Below are 25,097 nucleotides of genomic sequence, written 5' to 3'. Positions count from 1 at the left end.
TTCTATACGCATCTGTCATAACTGCATCTGTAACTGTACCGAGTTGCATAGAACGATGCATCGTTCTTGGCGACGATAGCGGCTCTATTGTCCGCTTCGTCGTATCTACTTCTGTCCTTAATAAGGGAATGTGGGACATTTGGCACCCGTCATTGACCAACACAGCCGCTTTAGCTTGCAATTGTCGGTGAAGCCCGTCGAATGGAAAGGATGTGCCTTCGCGACGTCGTTCACGTCGTCACGTAACTTTCCTGACCCGAGACCGAGACGCCTAGACGCATTGCGTCGCCGCTCTTGCCAGAGAAACGCCGCAATACCGTCTTACCGCGTCCACGTTGCGACAGCTTGTCTTCATTTTGCTCTCTTTCCCCCTTCTCTTCTCTTAGCGATTTTTCTTTCCGGTGATTTTTTGCAATTTTTCAAGTTTGCTTCCGCTAGACACGTTTACGTAATAATATTTTCATCCCCATTTATAAAAACTTATACAGAGCATCGTGGGGCAAAAACTTATCACATATATAAGCTTTACTACAAATTCTCTGATTAATTTAAAATGGATTTTGTTTTTGAATAAAGATGTAGAAACATATAATATTTTTAAGTAATAAAAAATTATGCGAAAATAAGAATTAGATGAGATTAAATATAATTTTAGATGTTCGGTACTTTTTATTGTATTTATAGTCTGCGGCTCTTCGTGGTTATCAGAGAAACTAATTTCCATACGATTTGGCGGAATCTGCAGATCTGCAGATTATATTACCATTAGGCAACCCCAGCAAATCGCACTCTCTACCATAAATCTAATTTTTTTATATTACAGATATAAAGGTAATTAAATTTATATGAATGAACCGGAATGAACAGTTGACATCAAATATGATTACGAATATTTATTTGAAAGAAAAGCTTCTTCTGCACACAAATAAATTAGATTATAATTAAAGGATTCATTAAAAGATATTTCACGACACATTTATTATATATGATAAATTATTAACCATTTCATGTGTGAATTTTATATGAGTTTCATACACGGAAAAAATCTCTGTCGAATTTATACAATACATTTATATGCAGCTATTTATTTAAAGAGCGAATGGAAATAAGTGTTTTAAATTTGACTCGTGTACTTAACAATATTTATGTTACCAGTGCACTTGATGTGGCTATTAAAATGTTCTGTGTCTCTCTCTATCATGTATATTATACCTCTTATTGAGCTTTAAAATAATTTATTGATGCAGATTACACGTAATCAAAATGATATTTGAAATGTAAGATGTACAGTATTGTTGCTATAAAAATATTTAAATTACAAAATACTATTTATTATTTTATAATCCGAATTAAATTTTCAAAATTATTTATACATTATAAAATAGAAAAATTAATTATTCTATCTATTTAAAGAATATGAAATTAAAAAAATAAAAATTTTCAGAGATATTATTTTTTATTTAAAATATATTGTTGTAATACTCTGAAAAAAATAGAGGAGCGAGAGAGAGAGGTATCTATACAGTTTTCTTCGACTAATTATCTACGTAATGTAACATTTCTGCCATTCTGATTCGCAATATTTCATTCTTATTTGTTCGAGACACCGTGTAGGTGTCGAAAAAGAAAATGTTTGTTCTCAGATAAAGAGAATTGATGTCATTTGAATTCTTCGACACTTGTTGGAGTCGTTGCGCGAATGCATGACACTGAAGTTTGCATCGTTGGAATGCAACGATTTTAATTTTTCAAAAAAACTTGTGTAATATAATAGACAAAATTTACTTACATGATTAGTGTTGAGATTCCGCAAAAACGTAATGAAACAAGTGACAATGTTTCACCCTTGGAATAACCATGCAAGTAAATTTTGTCTGTTATGGACTGCACAAGTTTGTTTGAAAAATTTAAATCGTTACATTCCAACGATGCAAACTTCAATGTCATTCGAATGCTGCATTATTAAAAATTAAAAGTTTATTTATATTTACAGAATAAATTATATATTGCAAATTCGAGAGAAATTGAAAAAAGACAAATTAAAGAAATTTTCAATTTGATCCTATTTCAATCGTGCAATCGCGATTGTCTTGCAATCGCAAACTAATAAACCTTCATTGTGAAATATCTTATTTGAATACAATATTGTATAATAACACTTTTGAATAAATATAATTAAGCTGAATATATATTATGTAAAAAAATTTTTATAATTATTTAAATACTTAAATGTAGAGCACTAATTTTTTTTTTATTTTTTGGGAGGGAATTACTGTAGTGACTTCGCTTTTTTTCAATTAACTAATATTAAAAACTAATATTAGGAAAAATAATATTATTATTAGGAAAAATGTATTTTTGCAAGTTCTAAAGTGTTAAAAGTTAATATAAAATTGAGAAATGGCGCACGCGTAGCGTGTGCTTTCATTGTTCTAGTCTAGTACATTAAAACTTAGATAAATCTCACTTCTGTCTTTCTTTAACGTGGATGTTGAAGAAGGACGAAAGTGAGATTTATCAAAGTTTTGATGTAAATGAAAAGCAACTAATATTTTTAGCTATAGAATTATCTGTTTAATTCTATAGTTAAAAAATATTAGTTACCATAGTTAAAATTCAGACATGATGATAACCAAAATTTAGGTTGTAATATAAGGACAGCTAAAATTTAGCTATATAGTGGCTAATTTTATCCGTGATAGTATTTTGAAAATTTAAAAACGTGATTTTTGAAAATAAAGCTAAGAAATCTATAATTATATAACATGTAACATAACTAATGAACTGTTAAAAATAAAATATCCAAACTTCTTTTATCTTAATGATAATATTTTTTTTCTAAAATCTCTGCGATTTACGTATATATCGTTGTCACCTTAAAATCGATTTTCTACGGTATAAACTATCAATGCTTGATGTGTAGAGATTTCTCGACTCTCGGCACTCACGACTTTGATTGCCGACTCCGTTTAATCGAATCGCGCAAGTCTTTATGCGCCCGTTTAAGTCCGTATCTTCTCTCCGAGGGCACATTTGCATAGGTACAAATAATAGTATCGCTGCTGCGCATCTTATGTCAGTCTCATATAGCGCGAGTACTTAAGATGAGATATTTGAAATATGCGTAATAATGCAGGAGAAAAGGAGCGGAGATTTGCTCTCAATCACGCACCGATATATGTATACACGTATACAGGGTTGATTAATTGTATATAGGAGCTTTCCTTACATAATTGAAAATTCCATCTACATGAACTCTATGATTTAAAGTAATACAATATATCGTATACGATATATTACCGTTCTCGTGTCAACAGGCATTTTATATATTCAATAATAAAAATATTTATTTAACATACACATTTTAACAGTATAATAAAAAAATATTGTATAGAGCGTACGAAACAAATAACGTAAACTTTTGTTTTCGAATTACGGAATGCGAGGGAAGGTATCTAACATTTGCTGCATAGTGCCTAGAGGCTATCGGCTTCACGCGGAGAAGGGAAACCACGAGTACCACTGCCACTGGATCCTATTTGTGTCAAACAATATAAAGTAGATAGCATATACACATATATACCTACATATGTATGTATGTCTCCGCAGCCTCGGTGCAGTTGCATAAGCGCCGCAGGGGATACGCGTGCGGAAACGTGGGCGCATCGCTGCCGCTCCGTGAAGAGATCACCACCTTGCGCTTTAACAAAATTGAATTTGCGCCCGGGCGTACGTACACAAGATTACACGTTTCGAATTCCAATACGAAACATCGCGAAAAATTGTGTGTTGTCTTTTAACTTTCAAGACAAAAAATCGATCAATCATTTCATCGGAAGCTTCTGTTTCTGGGAGATTTTTTAATACTTTTTTGAAATATGAAAGTAATTTTAGTAATTGACTTATTTTATTTGGGTACTTATCAAGAAAATATAGCCCCAATTTTCTATATTAATTCGATAAAAAAATTGATTAATTATTTCATCGGAAACTTCTCTTTCTGGAAATCTTTTAATAATTTGTTTGAAATATGAAAGTAATTTTAATAATTAACCTATTTTATCTGGGTACTTATCAAGAAAATATAGCCTCAATTTTCTATTAATTTAAGGTTACAGTTTCTCTTGCAGTACTTAAAAAAATAGGGGATTTTCCGAACTTTTTTTAAAAGAAATTTGACCCAATTAATTTTTAATTTGCATAATGTTGTTTATTGACATTTTAGTGTGCTTTATGATTTTTTTCGAATTAATTTATTAAAATACTGCGTCTGTAATCTGTTTTTTCGTGAGTCGGGTTTTTTTCATTAGCGATCATAATATCTCAGAAACGGATAGTTTAATTGACTTCAAATTTCTAGGAAATATAAAACACAAATTCCTTTTTGGTATGACCTAAAATTATTTTATTATCATTTGTATTTTTTTGTTATTGTAAAAAATATGACCAATTTTTGAAAAATTGATATTAATTCGGAATAACATTTTGTTAACTTTTAATATTTCTTTTCGTTTTATTCTAGTTCATGCGATAGCCATATAAGGATTATATCCACTTTAGTTTTTTGCTTTCTATTACCCGGAGACTCTAGTTAGGATGATTGCCACGAAAAGGCAACTTGCGAAAGAACAGATTACAGATGCAGTATTTTAATAAATTAATTTGAAAAGTCATAAAGCACACTAAAATGTCAATAAATAACGTTATGCAAATAAAAAATTGATCGGGTCAACAGTTTTAAAAACCCGGAAAATCCCCTATTTTTTCAGCACTGCAAGAGAAAATATAACCTTAATAAAAGTAAAGTTTATAGAATTTGCAAAAGAAGAATATTGAGTCTACATTATTGTTTATCTTTGTTATTTTACGCATCAATATTATGATTGATGAATAATTTAAGTTTTTAGCTTATTATCTTATGATTAGAAATATGATTAGAAATATTGAGCTTTTTCTCTGCAGAGAATTTTAGAAGAGTTTATTTTTCTCTTTTGATATATATGTTTCTGGTATAAATAAACTATGTGATTACGCTGGCTATTTCCACACAGACGAATTCGTTCGAAACGATGTCGTTGACCGTTGAAAACTCGATTTCGCTATAATTATGACAGGACCAATTCGACGCGCCGCGACAGGAAATGTCAGGAAGGAGGGTGGGAGACCAATATCTCTTCAAGGTATAAATAAAACGAATCTCGGAGAATTGCGCAAATAATTGAAAAGTTCTCTCGAAAATGGGTATGGAAGAGCTTAATGGACGTGTGGCTCAACTAGGCAAGTACCGGTGACGTTTTGACGCGTGCTTTATGGTATAAATCACTAATGGAGCCAGAAACCCGAGCCATCTGCGATAATATAGTAAAGATGTGAAGAACCGTAGACATAGAAATACATTTAGTACTTCTTTCGATATCGTCTTTCCAATAGATTCTTTCTCCCCTTTATTTCCGCGAAATTGGAGAAATGATTTGATTATCACCGATTATTTCAAGTATTTATAATTTTATAAGATGGCTTTTCTTATAATTATCGTATAAAGAAGACAAAAAGATGCAAATAACTCGAAGTTTGAGTAAACTACGGTAAAATCGATCTTTGAAGCTTATCCCTAGCAATATGTTTCCGAGGAAATTGAATTTCGTTCATATTAGCAAGGTCCATGTAAGACGGAAACTGGAACTGCTAGTTACACGTTACACGTGAATTTATTTACATAGTAAAGATGCTATATAGTTTTTTTCTTTTGTAGTAATCTTGCACGATACGTATTGTTAAGCAATAATTTGAATTCATAATTTTGTGCGATTTTTATTGTATATGCTGCCTCTCTCTTTAAATTAGATATTTATATTTAGGTCATATATTATATTTTAAAAATTATATTAATATTACGAAAGAAACATAACTTATTAATGCGCATATGTTTATACCTATACATTCATTTGTTTCGGTTGTCATAATTTTGGCTTGCTTCCAAATCTTGTCATCAAGTAAAGAATTATCGAATTTCCTATGTAAACTTTCTTCTTAAATTTAGATGGAGATCATTTAAATATTTGTGGTTGTAAAGGTAAGCAAATAATATAATTTAATAATTTAATGAATTACGCTTATTTTATTTTCTGTATCAATGAAAATCGCGATAAATAAAATGTGTGTATTTATGCATTTTACTTATATTTTATAATATTATAAATTAGGAGATTCATTAACATATTAGGTTGTTATAAAAGATATTTATATTAATATACACGTTTCCAATGTTCTTAATCGAATGAAGAATTGTTTAAATTGAATATTTCAGATATATAGTACACGTTGCATTTACTTAATAAATTATTCACGTGTACGTAGATTGCACGTGATAAATCTGAATAAAATATACGTTGATATGATTGCATGATAATAAATGCGGAATGAAATTAATGATCACTTTGTTTCGTTAAACGCAAAGATAAAGAAAAAAATTCTCATGTTCTTTATATATTTATGTGATTAATATTGAGCTGCGCGATGAAAACAAACTACAGATATCGATGATCACTTTTCCTCAGATCGAGATTGACTAATGCTTACGCGATAAGCGTAAATCGCGTAAACAAACAAGGAGCAATTAACAAATGTGTTTTTCGGCGCTCGTTGTCCGAAAACTTTGGCCAAGATTTAAACATTAATTTAGTGACAGTTTAATGTGTCTGCGTCTTTTGGCACGACGCACCAAAAACGACCAATTACTGATGTTAGAACCAGGCTTATGACACTCGGATAAGCTAGCTATATATTATAACGGGGCATTTTATATCGATTCCCTTCCCATCTCCCTCATCCCGGCCTTCTTTCTACTTTTATTACAATAATATATCCGATATATATCCGGAGGTGTAAAGCAACATTTCGCGTTTGAGTGTTGCCGATCGAGAATCTAAAATGAAAAATAAAATCGACATAAATAAATCGACGTGCGAGAATTTATGAAAGCTATAAGACATAAAACCAATTATATAAGCTGTCGAGGAAAATTTAAAGCGGATGGATTATGGTTTTGTTATCAATAGGCAGAGACCCACGCGTCATTAAAACTTCGTAACTGGAACACCTGTCGAATATTCAACGCAGTTTCCGGCGTTCCGTCATCGAGAAGTTATATGGTACTCGTAGTTTCGGTAGATCGACGGAACAGGGTGCATCGTAAAAATATGAAATAACTAAACTTACAATATAGTATATACCGATAGCAGGCAGAGCGGGAGAAATAATGGTTAACATTGAACACGTGCCAGCGAAAGCTGTAAACGTCATTAATACTTTAATAGGATATAAAAATAATAATAATCTGATACACGCGCGCGAGAGAAATGATAAATGAAACGGTATTTGCCTATTTCTATTTTTGTGCGCTGATTTATTATCTAGCATTATACATTCGAATTTATCTGTCTTACGATCTCGCTCTTCCTCCATCGCTAATGAAATTGCAAACGACAAACATGCCATTTGCGCGTTCAAATTGAATTGATAATTTCCTCCGTTCTATAAGACCAGGAAAAAGCGCGAACGTTAACAATTCATTATTTCACTCGATATATAGCGATTCAGTTTTTCATGATAAATTTATCCAAACATCCGTCAGCATATATATGATCCATCATATCTCTCTCAAGAAGTTTCGACGAATTTTGGCGTACGCCGTTTCTACAGATCATATGCGGATTCGCTGTTGAGTCCGATGAGCCATTGAGCTTCTTGAGAAATCTTGGAAAAGCTCAGGCTAATTCGGCGGGTCGGATCGCGCGCCAGAAGATCTTTACACGAAAGTGCGACAGACACATCGTGGAACATCCGCTGAGAGACGTGCAAAAGGTGGACCGGCGCGAAGCCGCAAGGAAGAGAGAGGAAGAGAAGAGCCGCGCAGGCGCCGATCCAACACTCGTGGAGAACGCTCAGTCGTCCGCGTGGCGCGAGTTAGAACTTGACTTGGTGCTTTTAGTCTTGGCCCGTCCCTTCGTCCATCCCCGTCCTTGCCGGGCGAGAGCCGCCCCCGTGGGGCGAACTGTACTGTCCGAAGGGGAAATATGTGTCTGGACCGATCGGCGGAGGAAGGACGGCGGCGCCGATTCCCATCGATTCCGAACCGGCATATCCTCCGACATTATCGTCGAGTAGCGATCAGGAGAAACCACGCGTCTTTGCTCCCACGTGCCTTCCACGAGTTCGCAGAAGCGCGGTTTCATCAAGAAGTCCCGACCAAGTTTTCCGCAGAATCTCTCCAAGGTCTTGCCTTTCGCAGCGTTATTATAAACAAAAGTTGAAGAAGCTTCAAGAAACCACAAGGAAAATAATCTTTCAATCAGAATATCAAGACAATATCCTGAAAGAGAAACCTGTGTAGAAACTAGTGTAGAGACACTATATTGGTAATCTCAATCGCGACATGTCGCAGGAGATTCTACCCGCTCGAGAAGCACTCTCGATCGAGATGAGCGACGATCGCGTCCCCAAGAAAAGCACTCGCGCTCAGCGTCGATGGCGCATACTGGCCAGGGCGCTGACAGGCTCGCCGGAGCCGATCGGTAGCGAGTCCGACGAGGAAGTGTCGGTGAGACGGTTCACCAGTTTCGGTCTGCTCGAGTGCTCGCCGCTGGTGAACGCGCCTGCTGACGGCGAGTCCACCTGGTGCGAGTACTCGACCCGGCTGGACAACCGGTCCTACGAGGTGCAGATACGTCGAATAAGCAAGTGCTTCACCGCGAGCGAGCTGATCGGCTTCAATAACACCGGGAACGTGTGCGTCTGGCCGTCCGAGGAATGTCTGGCCTACTACTTGCTGAGGAACCGCGGTGGCCTCTGCCGAAATCGCAGCAGTCCTCGAACTCGGGGGCGGGATGAGCTGTCTCGCCGGCGTCCTCGCGGCTAAGTATTGCAATCCCAGCGCCGTGACGCTCACGGACGGCAACGTGACCAGCGTCGAGAATGTGCGCTGCATCGTCGCCAGGAATGACATGACGCACCTGGTCGGCTGCGGCGTCGTGCAGTGGGCCCGGGCCGCGAGGGCCCTCAGACAGGCCGCGGTCAACGGCAACCGGGTTAAGGTGAATTTCCATTTTCGAGATATCGCTCCCTCGAATTAGTCTCTCTCGAAACTAAGATTAAAGCGTGATTTAAATAGCGCGAGGCAGGCGAGGATCAATGAGCTGCATTATGAATTATTTTCAGTTTTTTTTTTTTTATCAAAGAGATGCTCGATAGATTAATATAGGTTTCTCGAATTGTATTTTCATGAATTTTGATGGAATTATGTATCTATGATGAATTTATGTATCTATAAAACTTTCTTTTATTCTCTCGATTCTTCGATTCTCTCTCTTCTGATCGTAGAATGTGCGCGATATATATTTTTTTGTTTTTATTATAAATACACATTAATTCAACATCTTTATTTTCTCAATATGAAACGTGTTTCCATCGTTTTTCGATAAGCCGTATTCCATCAGATCGCTGTGAACAGAGGGCCGTGAGCGCGTAATAAAACACATGTGAAAAAAGCATATTCTCAAAGCAACATTGGAGCGATATTAAAGCTTGACAGGAATACTGCAGCAGTGGCACCACAAAGAAGCCGGAAATTAAATATTGAAAATATTAATAAAAAAGCATTTTTTTAGCTTTTACGCGACGTAGGTCTATGCTTATTATAATTTAAATAAAAATAAAAATCCAGACCTGTCGTTAAATAATTAAATGTAAAGAAATTAAAAATGATCGTAAACACCGTAATAAAAAATATATTTGCGTATTGAAATTTGTAAAACGCATACTTTATTTTTAATTTTTTAAATGTCGAGTAACATACGTGCGTATTCCAGGAATGTATTTCGTGAAAATGCGAAAAAACATTAAGCGTCCGTATTTGTAGCCGAGTTCCGCGGAACTGCGGATGACATTGGGAATTGAAGGGTCAACTTCGCTAATCGCGGCCGCCAGAATTTAGCGTGGTCGCCGGCTCCACCACGGTCGAATAATGCGTCTCGTAAACTCCCGAGTCCGACGTGATCCGCATCAGTGATGAGAACGAGGACGACGAGAGTTCGCTAACCGTCGGATCGTCGACACGCCCGGTTTCGCGGTTGCAGGTTCTGCGTTACGATCAGTGAGTCATCGCGGTCATCGCGAATCGATGAATGGAAAAATTGAGGCCTTACGTAGAGTCATCGGGAATCCCGATTCTAGGATAAACGATAGATCGATGGAGAACGGTGATCGCCGATCGTGCGACGACGAATAGTATGGAGTCTGTTATTTTCGCGAAGAGATTTTGTCGAGTAAGTCGAGAAATCTTGAAGATACAAAAGGGATTTTGGCGAAATATGAGTTCGAATCTTTTTTAAATTTACGCGACATCCGTGAAATGTATCGTGACACAGGTCTGAATAAACATCGTGTGAACAAAGCATGTTTCGCGAAACACGTGCCATATCACAGGGTCACGTAATGCCGAAGACACGCGCTATTACTGCATATTTCGAAATGTCATGAGAGAGAGATATCATAATATAACTATCAAAGCTTATCTATAGGAAATATCTTTGAAAACAAACACGGAAAAAAAGAACTTATTTCTAATTTATTTAATAATTTGTATTTAATAAAAAGTTTAACTTGTATTTAAATAATAAATAATATTAGAAATTAGCTTTTTATTGAACGACAATCTCTGTATTAAAATATCCAATATAAAATTTTTTCAATTGTATTTTTTATATAAGATATATTATGATATTGTTTTAATATTGCTCCAATTTTTAAAATATTTTTATATTATTTATATAATATAAAAAGGAAGGGTAAAAGTGTAGGTAGACAAAAAAAATATATATATATTTTATACACGTGTGGAGTCTTCTCTCTCGTATAAATAAACCCACATGGGAGTGTGGAAATCCCCGTATGATCATTGTGATACCCGGTTCGGATATATAGACGCACCATTCGGACATTTCCGGCTAAACCTCAGTTCCATTTCCGGTAGCCTCCATAATGTCTCTACGTTCTTCCGGTAGCTCGTAATGTTTCGCGTTTTTTTTCATGGGAAATTTCCGCTTGGTCAGAACCGATCGGGATTGTCCATCGTCGAAACAAAATCGAAGATTGTTCGAGCAATTGATCAAGATTAATTGCAAAAACGGATATTCGACTTCACTCGTCCATCTACGCGAAAACTACTTTCGAATTTATCTGAAAAATCCGACGTTGAACGATTGAACGTTTTTTCAACGTATCTGACATTTAGCGATTCTTCTAATTTTTTTCAGTTTCTTTATTAAAGATTATATACGGTTTAATTTGATTCAATTGATTAATTTGATTTTCGTTATTTTATTGGAGAATTTAATTGTTATTGATTAAGTTAAAACTATATAAAACGTATCGCGGATAAGTTTTAAAGTATATATTTTTCAAAAATGTATATCCGTTCTTTTCAAATCATTCTTTACGCGAAAAAGATACATCTTTCATACAATAAATTATTGCGTATCTTTCATAATAAAATAAAATAAAATACGTTATTGTTTTATAATATTTAGATGACTATAATATTGTCAGATTATATAAGAAAGAATAATTCTTATGATTAATTTTTTCGAATAACAATTTCAAAGACATTAGAGGTAATTAAGAAAGAATTATTTCAAAAATCTTGAAAGATTGTTTTAAAATCGTCTTTTATCCGTCGCGCGGAAAACAATTATAAGTTTGAGATTCAAGCCATACATTAGTACAAAAAGTTTCCAATTTCCTACGAGTTGTGCTAAGCTCTTTTCAAAAGTATACGAGGCGAATCTTGTTCTTTAAATTTTATTCGAATTCGAGGGAAGCGATTACTCGCGCTCCGACTTTAATCGGAGATACACACAGCGGCTTGAGTTCCAAGTTCCTGGCAGCTGGACTGAAATGTGGACTCTCGATTTTTCGATATAGACGCGGACGGTCGACGGCGACGAGGACGAGCGACTCCCGTCAAGTTTGTACGACGTGATCCTGAGCGCGGATTGTCTCTTCTTCGACGATGCCCGATTGGACCTGGTGGAGACCATCTACGGCTGGCTGGCCGACGACGGGGTCGCTCTAGTAATGGCGCCCAGACGTGGCACGACATTCCAAAAGTTCGCCGAGGCATCGATCAAACGCGGTTTCATAGCGCGACAGACGGAACGGTACGACGACACGGTGTGGTCGCGGCATCTGGAGCTGCTGGAGAACAGTCCGGAATACTGTCCGGATCTGCACTATCCGGTGCTCCTGGAACTCACGAAGCAGAAGAAGACGCCGCCTGGATGATCGAGTTCGATCGAAGACGACGAGGACGATCAGCCGGACGAGAGTCTCGGCGAGGAATGAAAATATTTTCGCAAGTGTATCTTCGATATACGGATCTTGTTCGCATATACGATAGAATATATATGTCGAGTGAAATAAAGAAGTGAGATACGTTTGCCCATATAATAGGACGTAAAGATGCATATACATATATAAGACTGCCTCCGTGTCGTCCGGCAATGTCAAGGCCGGTTTTTTTTATTAGTCCTCTGATGGAAAACGTTTTGTGCTCGCATGCACTCGCGGATCGATCTTTCTCTGGTACGCATCGTTCCGCATCGTCGCCGTTATCGGAAAAGTTCTGTGAGGAAGATCTTCCGTGCGAGAATCGAGCTTGAACATGCCCGACTTATCCCCTCGTGTTAATTAATCCCTGAGTGTTTGCGGTAGCTACATCCGATATTTTATGGATAAATGCGTAATGGCTAGGAAGCATAAATATATAAAAATTGTATTTGTGCTTTTAACATCTGATTTATTTATTTGCACTTAGTCGTATGTAATTTTATTTAGCAGAGAGATTTATTTTTATTCGTAACGCATTTCGTAATGCGGATGTTTATGATTAAATGATATGGGGTGTGATGTAACGAATTATAATCCTTCGCTTTAAATTAATTCAAAATATTGCGAGGCCGTCAGAAATTATTTTCGTAGCAGGTGAGACTTCTCATCATCATTTTACACGCATACATATATATTGGGAAAATGAGTGCCAAAGTGGTGAATAGAAATGATGAAACTTTGAATGATAGAAACTTTTGAATAATTGAACATTTTTTGATGAGGCAGATAAATTTAAATTTAAGTTAAATTTAATTTATCTTTAAAATATATTTACATCATAACATATATCGGATGATTATATTATATAGAGTAGAACATCTCAATTGGTCAAAGTGACCAAAGATTATATCAGGGATATTAAATCGGTATACATTAATCTTCTAAGATATGTATATAAATTGCAAATTATTTCAAGAGATGTATCATACATCTATTATAGCTTACATCTATTCTTCATCTAAGATTGAAATGTGGCTCTTTATAGAGAAAACTCTTTTTAGATGTACCTGATTTTATATCGAATTGAATAGAAATAGATCGGAAAGACGATAAAGTTTCGGGTTCGATATATATCATTAGAGTCAACATTTATAATACAGTAATGGCAATTTCATCAATCTTTGATTAAGATTCCAATCTTAAATAAATGGTTCGAGATACTTCTCGAGTTCCTCGTTTTTTACAATTGACAGGACCAATCGTGTGAGACCGAATAGTGTTTTAGATACAAATAAAGTGTAATTGATAGATTGTATTATTTTCACAGTGTATTCTCTTAATGCGCTAAAAGATAGCTTTCATATTCTCGCATAAAAAACGTATCAATATTATAATATCAATTAAGAGTTAAAGCTATATTTGGGTCCAAAAATACAGCGAAGTGAAATAAATGATTACCGATTCAGCATTAGAGACGCTGGATCCATACAAACATAAATATAATATTATTACGCTTGTTACTGTAGACACAGATATATAGATCATTATAACCGAAATAAGAGAGTATAAATTTAAAGAAACTTATAAAGAGCGATTCTCTTATAGAAATCTACCTTGTCTTGTAGATTGTGTGATAATTTATTTATTTATTTATTTATTAAAAAGTTCTTGTATATGAATAATTTTGTGACAAAATAAGTCTCGAATATTTCTTAAGTATATCGCGCATACTAAACACATTTTACCTGAAAGGACCACTCTGTACGTATACATAGTTAAATCTAGTCAACAGAGAATTGCCAAACTCCCATTCACACGTACCTCCTTACTATGGTCTTAGATGTCCATAAAATCTCTCTCTACTAATGTAAAGACGGAATTATACTTAATAGGAGCAATTAAATTATTATATTACGAAATAAAAAATTAATTTTACGAAGAAAATCGATCGATTTTTTTTTCTAACGTCCGATCGTCTTCTTCCAACAATCCGAGGTTCAAATTGCTAATATAGTCGACATTTTCCAGAGTTTGTTTAATCCACGTTGCTATAGATGGGAAATTTATGGAACCTTCGTAGTCCGTAAGAGAGTCATTTGTGTATATGTGTAGGAAAAAAATCTCTTTAAATAATAAATTATTTTCACGTAAAGCGTCGCGTTTTTTTTCCTCGCCAACCTACGGAGATAATACAATTGTCGCGTTATGCTCGCGTCGCGCATCGATAAAAAAAATACCATTGACAAATCTACGACGACGCGATCATGTCAGAATAAATAATACTGTTTAACGTTCGTCGGAACATCCTGCTTTTCCTTCTGTCTGTCGCGCAATAGCTATATTTGCCCCGTCTCGATTCTGTCTATGTAATCGACTATGTATGTACGTAAGTATCCGTCTTCTCTTCCTCTTTCTGCACATTTGCCAGAACCTGACGCAATCTTCGTCTGGGTCTGTCCGCTTGGTTTCTAGCGTCAAGTTAGATTGAGTCAGGTGTCTCTAAGAAGTTTTCAAAAGGCACGCGTTTTCGATTCATAGACTATGACTTTACGTTGACATTTTACGGTGCGATTTATGTAATGTCCCAGACATCCCAGAATAAAGCAAAATATCCAATAATAGATCGCGCTTTCAAGAGTTACTAATTAGCACAAATATTTTCCATTTAACCAGAGTAAAATATTTAAGTTTTGTTTATTTATATATAAGTGTTCTGCATTATTTTTCGATCTATAATTTAAAAATCTAAAATTAAACTCACACTCACATCAATCAGTTATAATAAAATTTTACATTGACGAAACAAAGTGGAAGCTAATGACGAAAACAAATTTTTTTATTAGATTAAATAACGTAATTTTATAACGCACTCGCACAATTATTGATTTCCTCAATAAATAGAAAGATTTCAATTTGCAGATTTAATTTGATTGTTAGAATCTAATAAAAATGAAAAGCCTGATAAATGCTATTAGCATCTGCGTTTCAGATTGACGAATGATCAAACAAATGTACAAATTGCTTAGAAGCAAAATCTCAAGAATATCTCGACTACAAACAATGTACCGCGTTTGTAGTCAGTTTATTTTATTATCTGCGATATGTTATATGCGTGTGTTTCGTTTCTCAGCAACTACATGTTATTTCTAGCAATGCGCAACATGAAGTTATAAATTCGATCGCCCTAGATTCGACGAAATCAAAATTACGCATGGTTGTCTCATCAAATCATATCTCGTATATTTATTTTCCCGCTTACTTTATATTCGTATTAACAGTTGTCAGACACGAGAAAAGATATCTTCAAACAAGAATCTGTAATCCTCGTGACGACTATATCTATACGTTAAAATCACATATTTTTCAATAGCATGCATCAGATATTACAGCGTGTTATTTCATCTAAAATGTTTCTCGACACAGTTGCCAATTAATTGATAAAACGCATCATTATCGGTAGGTAGTTAGGAGGTGCGAAATTAAAACTCTATTGTCATGAAATACTGATACTCGATCATGACAACACAATGCCTTATATTTATGTGGATGCACATTATTTTTAGGTCCGGACATATCGCTACCCTCGCAACACTCGTAATTATCTAAAATGTGGGAGAGCTATAAAAAGGGAGGACACGCGTCGGCGATTCGTTTATATAATTAGATACTTTTCCCGCCGCGCGGCCTCATTAAAATCAGTGTAACTAAGCGTGCGTGTCCGGGTTGATCGATCGCGGTAAGTAAATTTCCATTGCGTCCACACAGAAGTGGCTTCCACGGCGACGAGAATAGATTTTTAGCCTGGCTGCACGAAATTTTTAAGCACGTAAGTGCACTCAAGTCGCTCAAGTGCTTCGCGTAACGAAGGAAACAGCTGATCGGGATCGAACTTTAAAGAGCTTCTTGTAAGAAGCGTCTCTTCGCCAAAACCTCTAGAATGTATTAATCACACTGTCATCAGCCGACGTTCGCTATATTTAATCCTCATATTTAGCGACAGCGATTTGATCTTTAATTAATACGAAATTTCAATGATAACGTTATTGGTAATTTAGCGCGAAAGAATTCGAGTTAAATTATAAAATTTTAAATATTAAATTTTTCCTAAAGGGAGATTTATATATGATATTCAAATTGTGTGCGGAAAAATAAATCTCGGAATAACTAAATAATTGCTTCTCTTCAAATAATAATCACAGCGTGTGTGCTGTTGGCAAATAATATTAAATTAAAACTAAACTAATAATTTTCATATATAATCACGTAATGTAATCTGTATAAATTAAATTTATTTAAGGAAAGCGTCGACGCGGAATGGTGTTTTAATGAAAAGTACAGTAGTTGGCTCACCTTTACGTGCCGTAACCTCGATTTATTAAATAGCTAATTGTAAGATACCATCAGAAAATTCGAGATTAAGAGGTGTGAAAATATAACGCAAGGATTATTAACGTGCGAAATGGGATATCGCGAGATCTCTATAAGGAGGTCGAAACATCTGTAAGGAAACTGCAATGAGCTCGTTAGGAAGGGTCGTTTTATTGGACACACGCACAACGACAATCGGATTTCTTTCTTTTTTTTTCTTCCTTGCACGACGCGATGCAAATAAAACGAACTCAAGTTCGCAGCCATCGTCGCGTCCTCCGCATAATTTCCAACATAAATTCCCGTCCACGAAACTTTCCCGCTGGTATCTTCGCGCTTGGCACTGCAACGTTAAACAACCGTTTGGTTGTTTTACGGCCGACAGATTCGGCCAAAGTAACGGCCGCCTCTACGGCTTTATATATTTTACGAAGCTCATCAGTATACTGTGATCAACTCGTATCCTGCATTGTACTTTCCTCGTAAAAATAGATTTATCGACGAATCTCCTATATTGTATTTTTCTACTTCCCGAATTTAAGACTACGCTTCGACAAAAGTGGAATTAAAGATTATCTCCGTCTAATTTTAATTCTTTAAATATTTTACTCTGAAGTAAATTTTTTTATTTATGGCTCTTTCTCTCTCATTTATATAATTTAATAATTAAATGTCAATATATATTTCAATAAGTGCTTAGAATTAATTTTTACAAGTGTCACATTATCGCTGCATGTAATTATTTCAAATTAATTATCACAATATTCGTGTCATTTCTTTTAGACGCCCCTATGTCTGACAATGAGATTCGTTAAAAATTGAAACGATGATGATTCGGTAGCAAAATAGTCTTCACGGTTGGCAGCAAGCAGTGCCAATATTTATTAGTAAGACGGGCGCTAATGGCTCCGAAACGTTTGTTGCCGACACGCAAAGAAAACTATCGCGGACCACCGCATTTTCGAGGGTATCGCGAGGAAGCCGGAATTGAGGCGACGTGTTATAACATGCCAGCCACGTGTTAACAATATTTATTTCGACATCTCGAATTTTCCCGTCCTCCCCTGTTTAAACGCTCGTGTAACATGTACATATAAACGCGGCGTCGAGAAATACATGCCAGAAATAACACGGGCCCTTCGACTAGCGGCTACCGATTATTTTACGACCATCTTTGTTTCGTCTCACAGCCGAGAGACTAATTGGATGGCCTTTATATAAAAGGCGAGTCGAGTGTGTGTGCTCATGTCACTTTGTATCCTTTTTTTTCTTTTTTCACTGTCGGAGAAGTTTGTCTTGTCTCCAAACTTTAGTGCTTCCCCTTAATGACGAAAATTGCAAACTTGCGACAAATGACCGCGTCTCTGTCGAGTTACGGCAAACGAAAAAATCGACCGAGTTCAGACTCGCGATAGAATTTAATTAAAAGGTTACTCGACTGTCTAGAACACACATTTGGTGTATATATATATATATATATACACGGTTAAGTATCGCCATAACGGGGGCTATCGTTTCGATGAGTTTAGTACCGTTTCCGGGCGCATTGTTACGAGGCGCATCATTTCAAGGCGCAGCTTACAATTTCGGGGGATGAAATCGTTTTCCAGCCCCCCTTGTGTCTCTTATCTCGCACGAATTATCCGCCGTTATAGTAAATTCCGTCGTTGCCGCGCGCACGTGGGAATTCCAGGACGTCGGATAAAACCGTCGAGCTCATTCCCGCCGAGATGGCAATTTATACGGATACGGAAATTACATATCTCACCGACGATGTCTCGCGACAAAAAAAAAAACGAAGCATTCGATCAATTGAATTTGCATGCACAAATTACCGCTGCGCCGTTCGGACTGCAATATATAGGTATATAAAAAAATAACATTGGATTTTACGCGAGGAAACTTTTCTGCTTATTTTGTCAAAAGAAAAACATTTTTTTTTTTTTTTTTTTTTCATATAATAAAAGCGAATTACAGTTAAATAATATGATGTTTCGTTCATAAGGTATATGATGTTGAAATGATTGTTTTATTTAAATCTAATTGGCAAGTGTTTCGAAGAACTAAATAAAACTTGGCAGTTGCTCCGATTTTTCGATACATTTGTCGCTCAATTTCCTTTTCTCGGCTTTTCGCTCTAAATATTTTTAGCGATTATTCCGCATAATTATTGGCATTATTTCGACGTTAATCAATTATTCGTAATTTCGGATACTCTCAATGAGATTTTTCACGCCGAGCGATTTTCAACGAATGCGTACGTCATTGTTTGCATTGTTACGACCTATAAACCTATATATCGACAGGATGCGATTGTGCGGGACGTTAAGTGACGTTGATTGTTATCAATGAATGCGCGATGATGCTTGTCGACGACATACATTATCCTGATATATCGCTCATCATCGTTTGCGGATTTAATATTTACGTGCACCGCATGCATACACACATATATCTACGAAAGATGAATATAAATTCAACGATGCAATCTTGCATCGAATGCATTTTTATGTCTTGGCTTAATTTTTCTTTTGCCTCTTGTCGTCTGCAACATCCTTTTTTGTCTCTTTTTTTAATACAATTTTTTTTAATAAAATAAAAGTAATAATAAAAAGTAGAGCTCTTTTATATGCATTCAGGCGCGATTACGAACGCAAATCATTCTACATTTTAAATAGGATCTCAATGTGGAATTTCATCCGTTTCCGAGTCAAACTTATTCAGATAATTTATCCGGGCTCACGCGGATTGTTGAGAAGTTTTTCTCGCGCTTATTAAACTCGGAAATCGAGACTCGAGGGCTCTCTTCGTCTCTTGGGTGCATCGTCGCGATCGAGATATTCGTATTCGTGGATTCTAACAGACGTTCTATTCTAACCGTCACTTGCTCCTGACAAGCAGCGATGATATATAAAGATATTTATGTGCCGTAAGTGATCTTCTCTATTTTCCCTCTCTATTTCTTCCCGTGGAAAAAGCTCCGAAGAACAAAAACACCGAATAAAATGCCGAGTGTGGAAACGACAGTGCAGTTCGTGCACGTGCGCCTCGATATGCATATACATACATATATATATAATACAGGTCGCATCAGAAGTCGCGAATTTTCTCTCGTCTATAAATCATGGTCGAAATCGATATTAATCTACCAAAAAATTCGATATCTTCACAATTAAATAATCTGGAAAATAAATAATCAATTTCTTTTCTAGCAAAATTTCTATACTAAAAAATTCGATGATAAATGAAACTTTATTATTTATTTTGAGATCTGTATGAAAAAACATGAACTGATATATTGTTATTTAAATAAATAATGTATGCATGTATATGTACATAACTTTTGATCTTCTACCAGATAAAACTATGCATTTTTGATACAGCCTATATATATGCAATAGGCTGTCATATATACGATCGCATAATAATAAACGTTGTCGATATAACACGAGATGGACAACTCCATTCGTTTGTCGTTTATCGATTTCTATATATACGAAGCCCTTTTCAACAATGCCTCGTAGCGATGCACGTGTTACCTGTTTCAGGTACACGTGCAGGTTGCGTGAAAATTTTTAATTGATCCTTTTAGAAATTCAAGCAGAGAAATAAAACTTTAATTTTGATAAAATATTATAATACGTATACGTAACATTACAAGATTAAGTTATTTATACCAATGTTTATCCAATATTTCTGTATATGATAACAAATTAATTCTAATTGTTGAGTGAAATCATTTTTACAGTTTACATTTATGCAAAATCAAATGCACTTTGCAAAGAGAAGCAGGAAGCTGCTTACTATTGAACGTGATTAAATGAGAACAATGTATGAACCCCTTTTTTTCATTATATTCACGACACTGCGTCGTCTCGCAGCAACAATTGGCAAATTTTCCATGCGAACTCGAGCGAAAATAATGTATTCCGCATTTTGCTTGCAATCAAAAGCACGTCGTTAATTAATTAATGGCAATTTTTAACGCGAAATTCACTCGAGATTATAATCTCCGTGCTCATTTTACTTTATTTTAATTAACAGAGATTATTTTCTACTCGAGAGAAAAAGAATAGGAATCCTTATACCATAATAAGTTCACATAGCGAATTTCAAATCAATCTGTGAAAAATGAATTTTACTCGTTATACGCTAATTTAAAATTAAAAAAAATTTAATTTAATTTTTAAATTTCTTTTGTTGTGCAAGTCAGTATATCCTCTTAAAGATTAGAGGATCAAACGCAGAATGGATTACTTTTACGCACAAAAACTTTTAATCTGTTTTAATCTTCAATCATAAGGACGTCATCTATAGAAGACAAAGTTTCCCTTCCTTTTTACGTGATGTTTAATTTATGAAACGTTGCGCTAGTAAATTTCGAACTTGAAAGAGTGCTAGATCCGTTAAGGAATAAAATGCTCCTTTATGCACGAGTCTTTATGCTCAATCTGTGTCACAATGTGACAATAATGGATCCCACATTATAAATATTTATGATGGATTTTTTTATGAATATTTGGAAAACGAAGATTGTTCTAGCGTTCTTAAAAAAATAGCTAAATTGTCGACATGCGGTATATATTTTTGTTAAAAGAACATAAAGAAAGCATCTTTTTTATAAATATTTTTTGTGTCAGAGACACAAACTTTTATATTTATCTGTCGAACTATTACGAGGAGAGAACTACACAAAGGTTGAAATGTATACATATAATAATCTGGATAAATACAAATTTTGCGAGATACATTTTGACATATTTGTGAAATGGAAAATTCAACTCGTCAAAATATAACTCTGTATTTCAGTCAATAAACCGTACAATCATATAAAAGACACTTAACCACCTGAATCAATATTTATTTATTAAACAGCATTCGCGATAATCATAAAGCAATAATAAGCTTTTTCCGATTAATCAAGCCACATTTCTCGGTAACGATAATTTATACGATTACGCTACGATACAATAATAAATCGAAAACTTTTGAAAAGTGCGTATCCCTCGGTCTCTAATGGACTATAAATTTTCGGGAACCTTGATCTCAGCGGGCATCCTGAAATTCATGTCTGACAAAGAGGCGAAGAGGAGAGACGAGGCCGGATAACGCGAAGAGTGATTTCGAAACGTAAACCTGTCGAAAATATCTGGACGTACGACAGCGGGCAAACGCCGAAGCGTCGAACGTTAACTAACTGCCAAAGCAAACAGCAATGGACCGGAATTCGTGAACGTGTTTTCAATTTTTAACACCGAACGAGAGATTCGCCACGCCCGTGAACTTTTATCTGTTTAGATTTGATTTTACACGACGTGTTTATTTCATATGACATATTACTTATACCGCGTTAGCTTATTTAATTTAATTAATATTTCATCTCGATTATATGCATCGAGATGTAAATAAAACATTATATCCATATCATAATAATTTTATTTTATCCACCAATCACTTTCTAGAATTTTTTTTATTTTCATAAATATAAAAATAACATCAAATTATTTCCGATTTTCCGTATTAAAATTTTACTCGAAAGATATAGATAATTAGAAATAAATTAAACGAGATCAAATTTAAATTAGTTTAGTTTGATATGCTGTTTTTGTTAAAATGAATATGCGATGGAATGGTAATATATATAATGTTAAAATGATGTTTCACACAATTTAGGAACGCATCTCTTTTCGATTTACCCTCGGATATTACTTCGCAAGATGAGAAAATAAAATTGATTTTTTACTCGTTAGAATTTACACACGAAATTTTCGATAACGGCGCATTTACGAAATTTATTGCGGTCATTCGGGAGAAGTGCTTTCTTTTTTGTTGAACCGACAATGTCATTTGCATAATCTGCGGTGTTATCGCGCCCCAAACTTCACATTGTGTTTTTTGACAGTACGAAATTCGCCTTCTTAAGCCATAAGCATAATCATAAATGGATTTCGCACAGTCTTCTCGAACATTAGAGTAAGAAGTAGTTTTTCCTCATGCGAAAACTCGTATGGTCTTAACGTACAATCGCAAGAAAACGCGATTTATCTTCTCGCCGATTGTTTCGGAGCCGACATTGTTCATTTGGAAGTAACTAAGCAGTTAAGCAAGTTTCTCCATTTATTTTCTGCGCCGATTTATCTCTCAAGAACCATTACGTTACGTGGACTCCGAAATCCTATCCCACCATAAAATGTCACTTTTATTTTAGAAGATGTGATGATCTCCTAATATCTCTGCTAATTACAAGATCGATTGCTTTAGATATTATGTCTCGAGATATTTGAGTTTTTTTAATTACGATTTTTTATTTTAAATTATTATTACCGCCTTGGCGAATATTTATGTATCGGGAAAGAAGAAGCGTCTGAGCTATTCTCACGCTGATTGCACTTTGTCGGTTTATCTATAAACGAAGAACAGCGTCGCATCAAAATAGCTATGCGCATAATGGCCATAAGCGTGTATCGCGGCCAAATCAAGGGCAGAATCATGGCATTGTCGGCGACCAACGGCATGTGTTGGCGATGCATGAGCACGTGGATAGCATCGAACATAAAATCATTGTTCTCGTTCGATAAATCCGAGCGATGCTTCGTCCAAATTGTCGGCCAACGCGGAAGTGTTTCACAACGTAATCGCCAATAAATTCACTTTAATGCAACCGGCAATAATACTCCAAATGTTATTTAGATTTTTTTTAGATTTTATATTTTTATTAAATTTGATTTTTACCGATAAATCTCTATTTTTTATATACTTTCGAAAAGGATAAAATAAAATTGGGAAGGACAGAGGGTAAAAAATATATGATTTAGTGCACTGTACCTCGGATGCATACGCAGTTTCATTTTGACATAATGCATAAGGAAACGAGCAGGATGCAACCAATTTTTTTAGATTTTATATTTTTATCAATTTGATTTTTATCGATAAATCTCTATTTTTTATATACAATACTTTCGAAAAGGATAAAATAAAATTGGGAAGGACAGAGGATAAAAATATATGATTTAGTGCACTGTGCCTCGGATGCATACGCAGTTTCATTTTGACATAATGCATAAGGAAACGAGCAGGATGCAACCAATTTTTTTAGATTTTATATTTTTATCAATTTGATTTTTACCGATAAATCTCTATTTTTTATATATTTTCGAAAAGGATAAAATAAAATTGGAAAGGACAGAGGGTAAAAAATATATGATTTAGTACACTGTGCCTCGGATGCATACGCAGTTTCATTTTGACATAATGCATAAGGAAACGAGCAGGATGCAACCAATTTTTTTAGATTTTATATTTTTATCAATTTGATTTTTACCGATAAATCTCTATTTTTTATATACAATACTTTCGAAAAGGATAAAATAAAATTGGGAAGGACAGAGGATAAAAATATATGATTTAGTGCACTGTGCATTAGATGCATACGCAGTTTTATTTTGGCATAATGCATAAGGAAACGAGGATGCAAGAAAATGCGTTTGAGAGGAGGGCGCATGTTGGCGAATTCTCTATTGTCGTGTTTGTGGTTGTTTGGCCGCCTCGAATAATAATAATGCAACGCGATTCTCCGGAGGGACGCGGAATCACGTCGGGAAATCGCGCACACAACTGTCCCGACGAGCACCTCTATTAATAATAGCTCGTATTAATAGTGACTCGCCGCGATTTATATATAGACATGTAGAACTAGATGATGCTTCGTGATCCGCAAGCTGCTTATGGACGCGCATCATTAGCGTACTTAGCAAGGATACAGAGTATAACAAGACCTCGGTGATATACTGTTACAGATAATAGCAATTTCGCGTTTCTCTGTGATCTGCGAGACGGTTTAGAATTTGATACGATAATCCAAACCGGCGACGGTGTCATCGTGGAACATCTGTTCCTTAGTAAATTAAATCGGTAACGCGCTGAGATCACGATCCTCGTCTTATAATTGGCTCTCGTATCAAGAAAGGGCTAAGCGTCTCGAAAATATCAAGAGACCCGATACTGGGCTTTATTATGTCGAAAGCGTGTTACAATTTTATAAATATAACGGCGCAAAGAGACGCGACGTTAACGACCATGTCACATTCATAAATTTGTCATTCGCGTGCCGTGACTGAGCGACCAGATTTATGCCGATCAATTCCGAATGCGCGTTTTGACAATCGTTGATTTATACCCGTCGAACGCAATCGGGAGACCTGTTGCGCCGCGACAATGCACGCAGCCGCATCCGCACGAAAGCGGATTTACGGTGACACGTTTGACAGCCAGTATACGCATACATATGTACATGTACATCAGTCTAATGCTATGGCATGCACGCGAAAGCAACGGTGCATGATAGA

The 25,097-nt window shown here is 35.4% G+C and overlaps 2 protein-coding genes across 4 annotated transcripts in view; both read left to right on the top strand.

The window, feature by feature from the left end:
* The window catches only part of LOC114939849 (uncharacterized), a 38,127-nt gene that overhangs the window by 3,727 nt on the left and 9,303 nt on the right, over window positions 1-25,097 (top strand). The window lies entirely within an intron of this gene.
* LOC114939850 (calmodulin-lysine N-methyltransferase) lies at window positions 7,908-14,536 on the top strand. The gene is given in 3 exon segments (XM_029314291.2): window positions 7,908-8,863; window positions 8,865-9,092; window positions 11,980-14,536. Coding segments are annotated over 3 exon segments (1,017 nt in total). The 5' UTR covers window positions 7,908-8,434; the 3' UTR covers window positions 12,340-14,536.

This window comes from Nylanderia fulva, unplaced genomic scaffold, assembly GCF_048542155.1.
Source record: "Nylanderia fulva isolate GAGA-0341 unplaced genomic scaffold, ASM4854215v1 Scaffold41, whole genome shotgun sequence".
In the NCBI taxonomy this organism is placed as follows: domain Eukaryota; kingdom Metazoa; phylum Arthropoda; class Insecta; order Hymenoptera; family Formicidae; genus Nylanderia; species Nylanderia fulva.
Note: the sequence above shows the minus strand (reverse complement) of the source record. Positions and strands in the feature narration are given on the sequence as shown.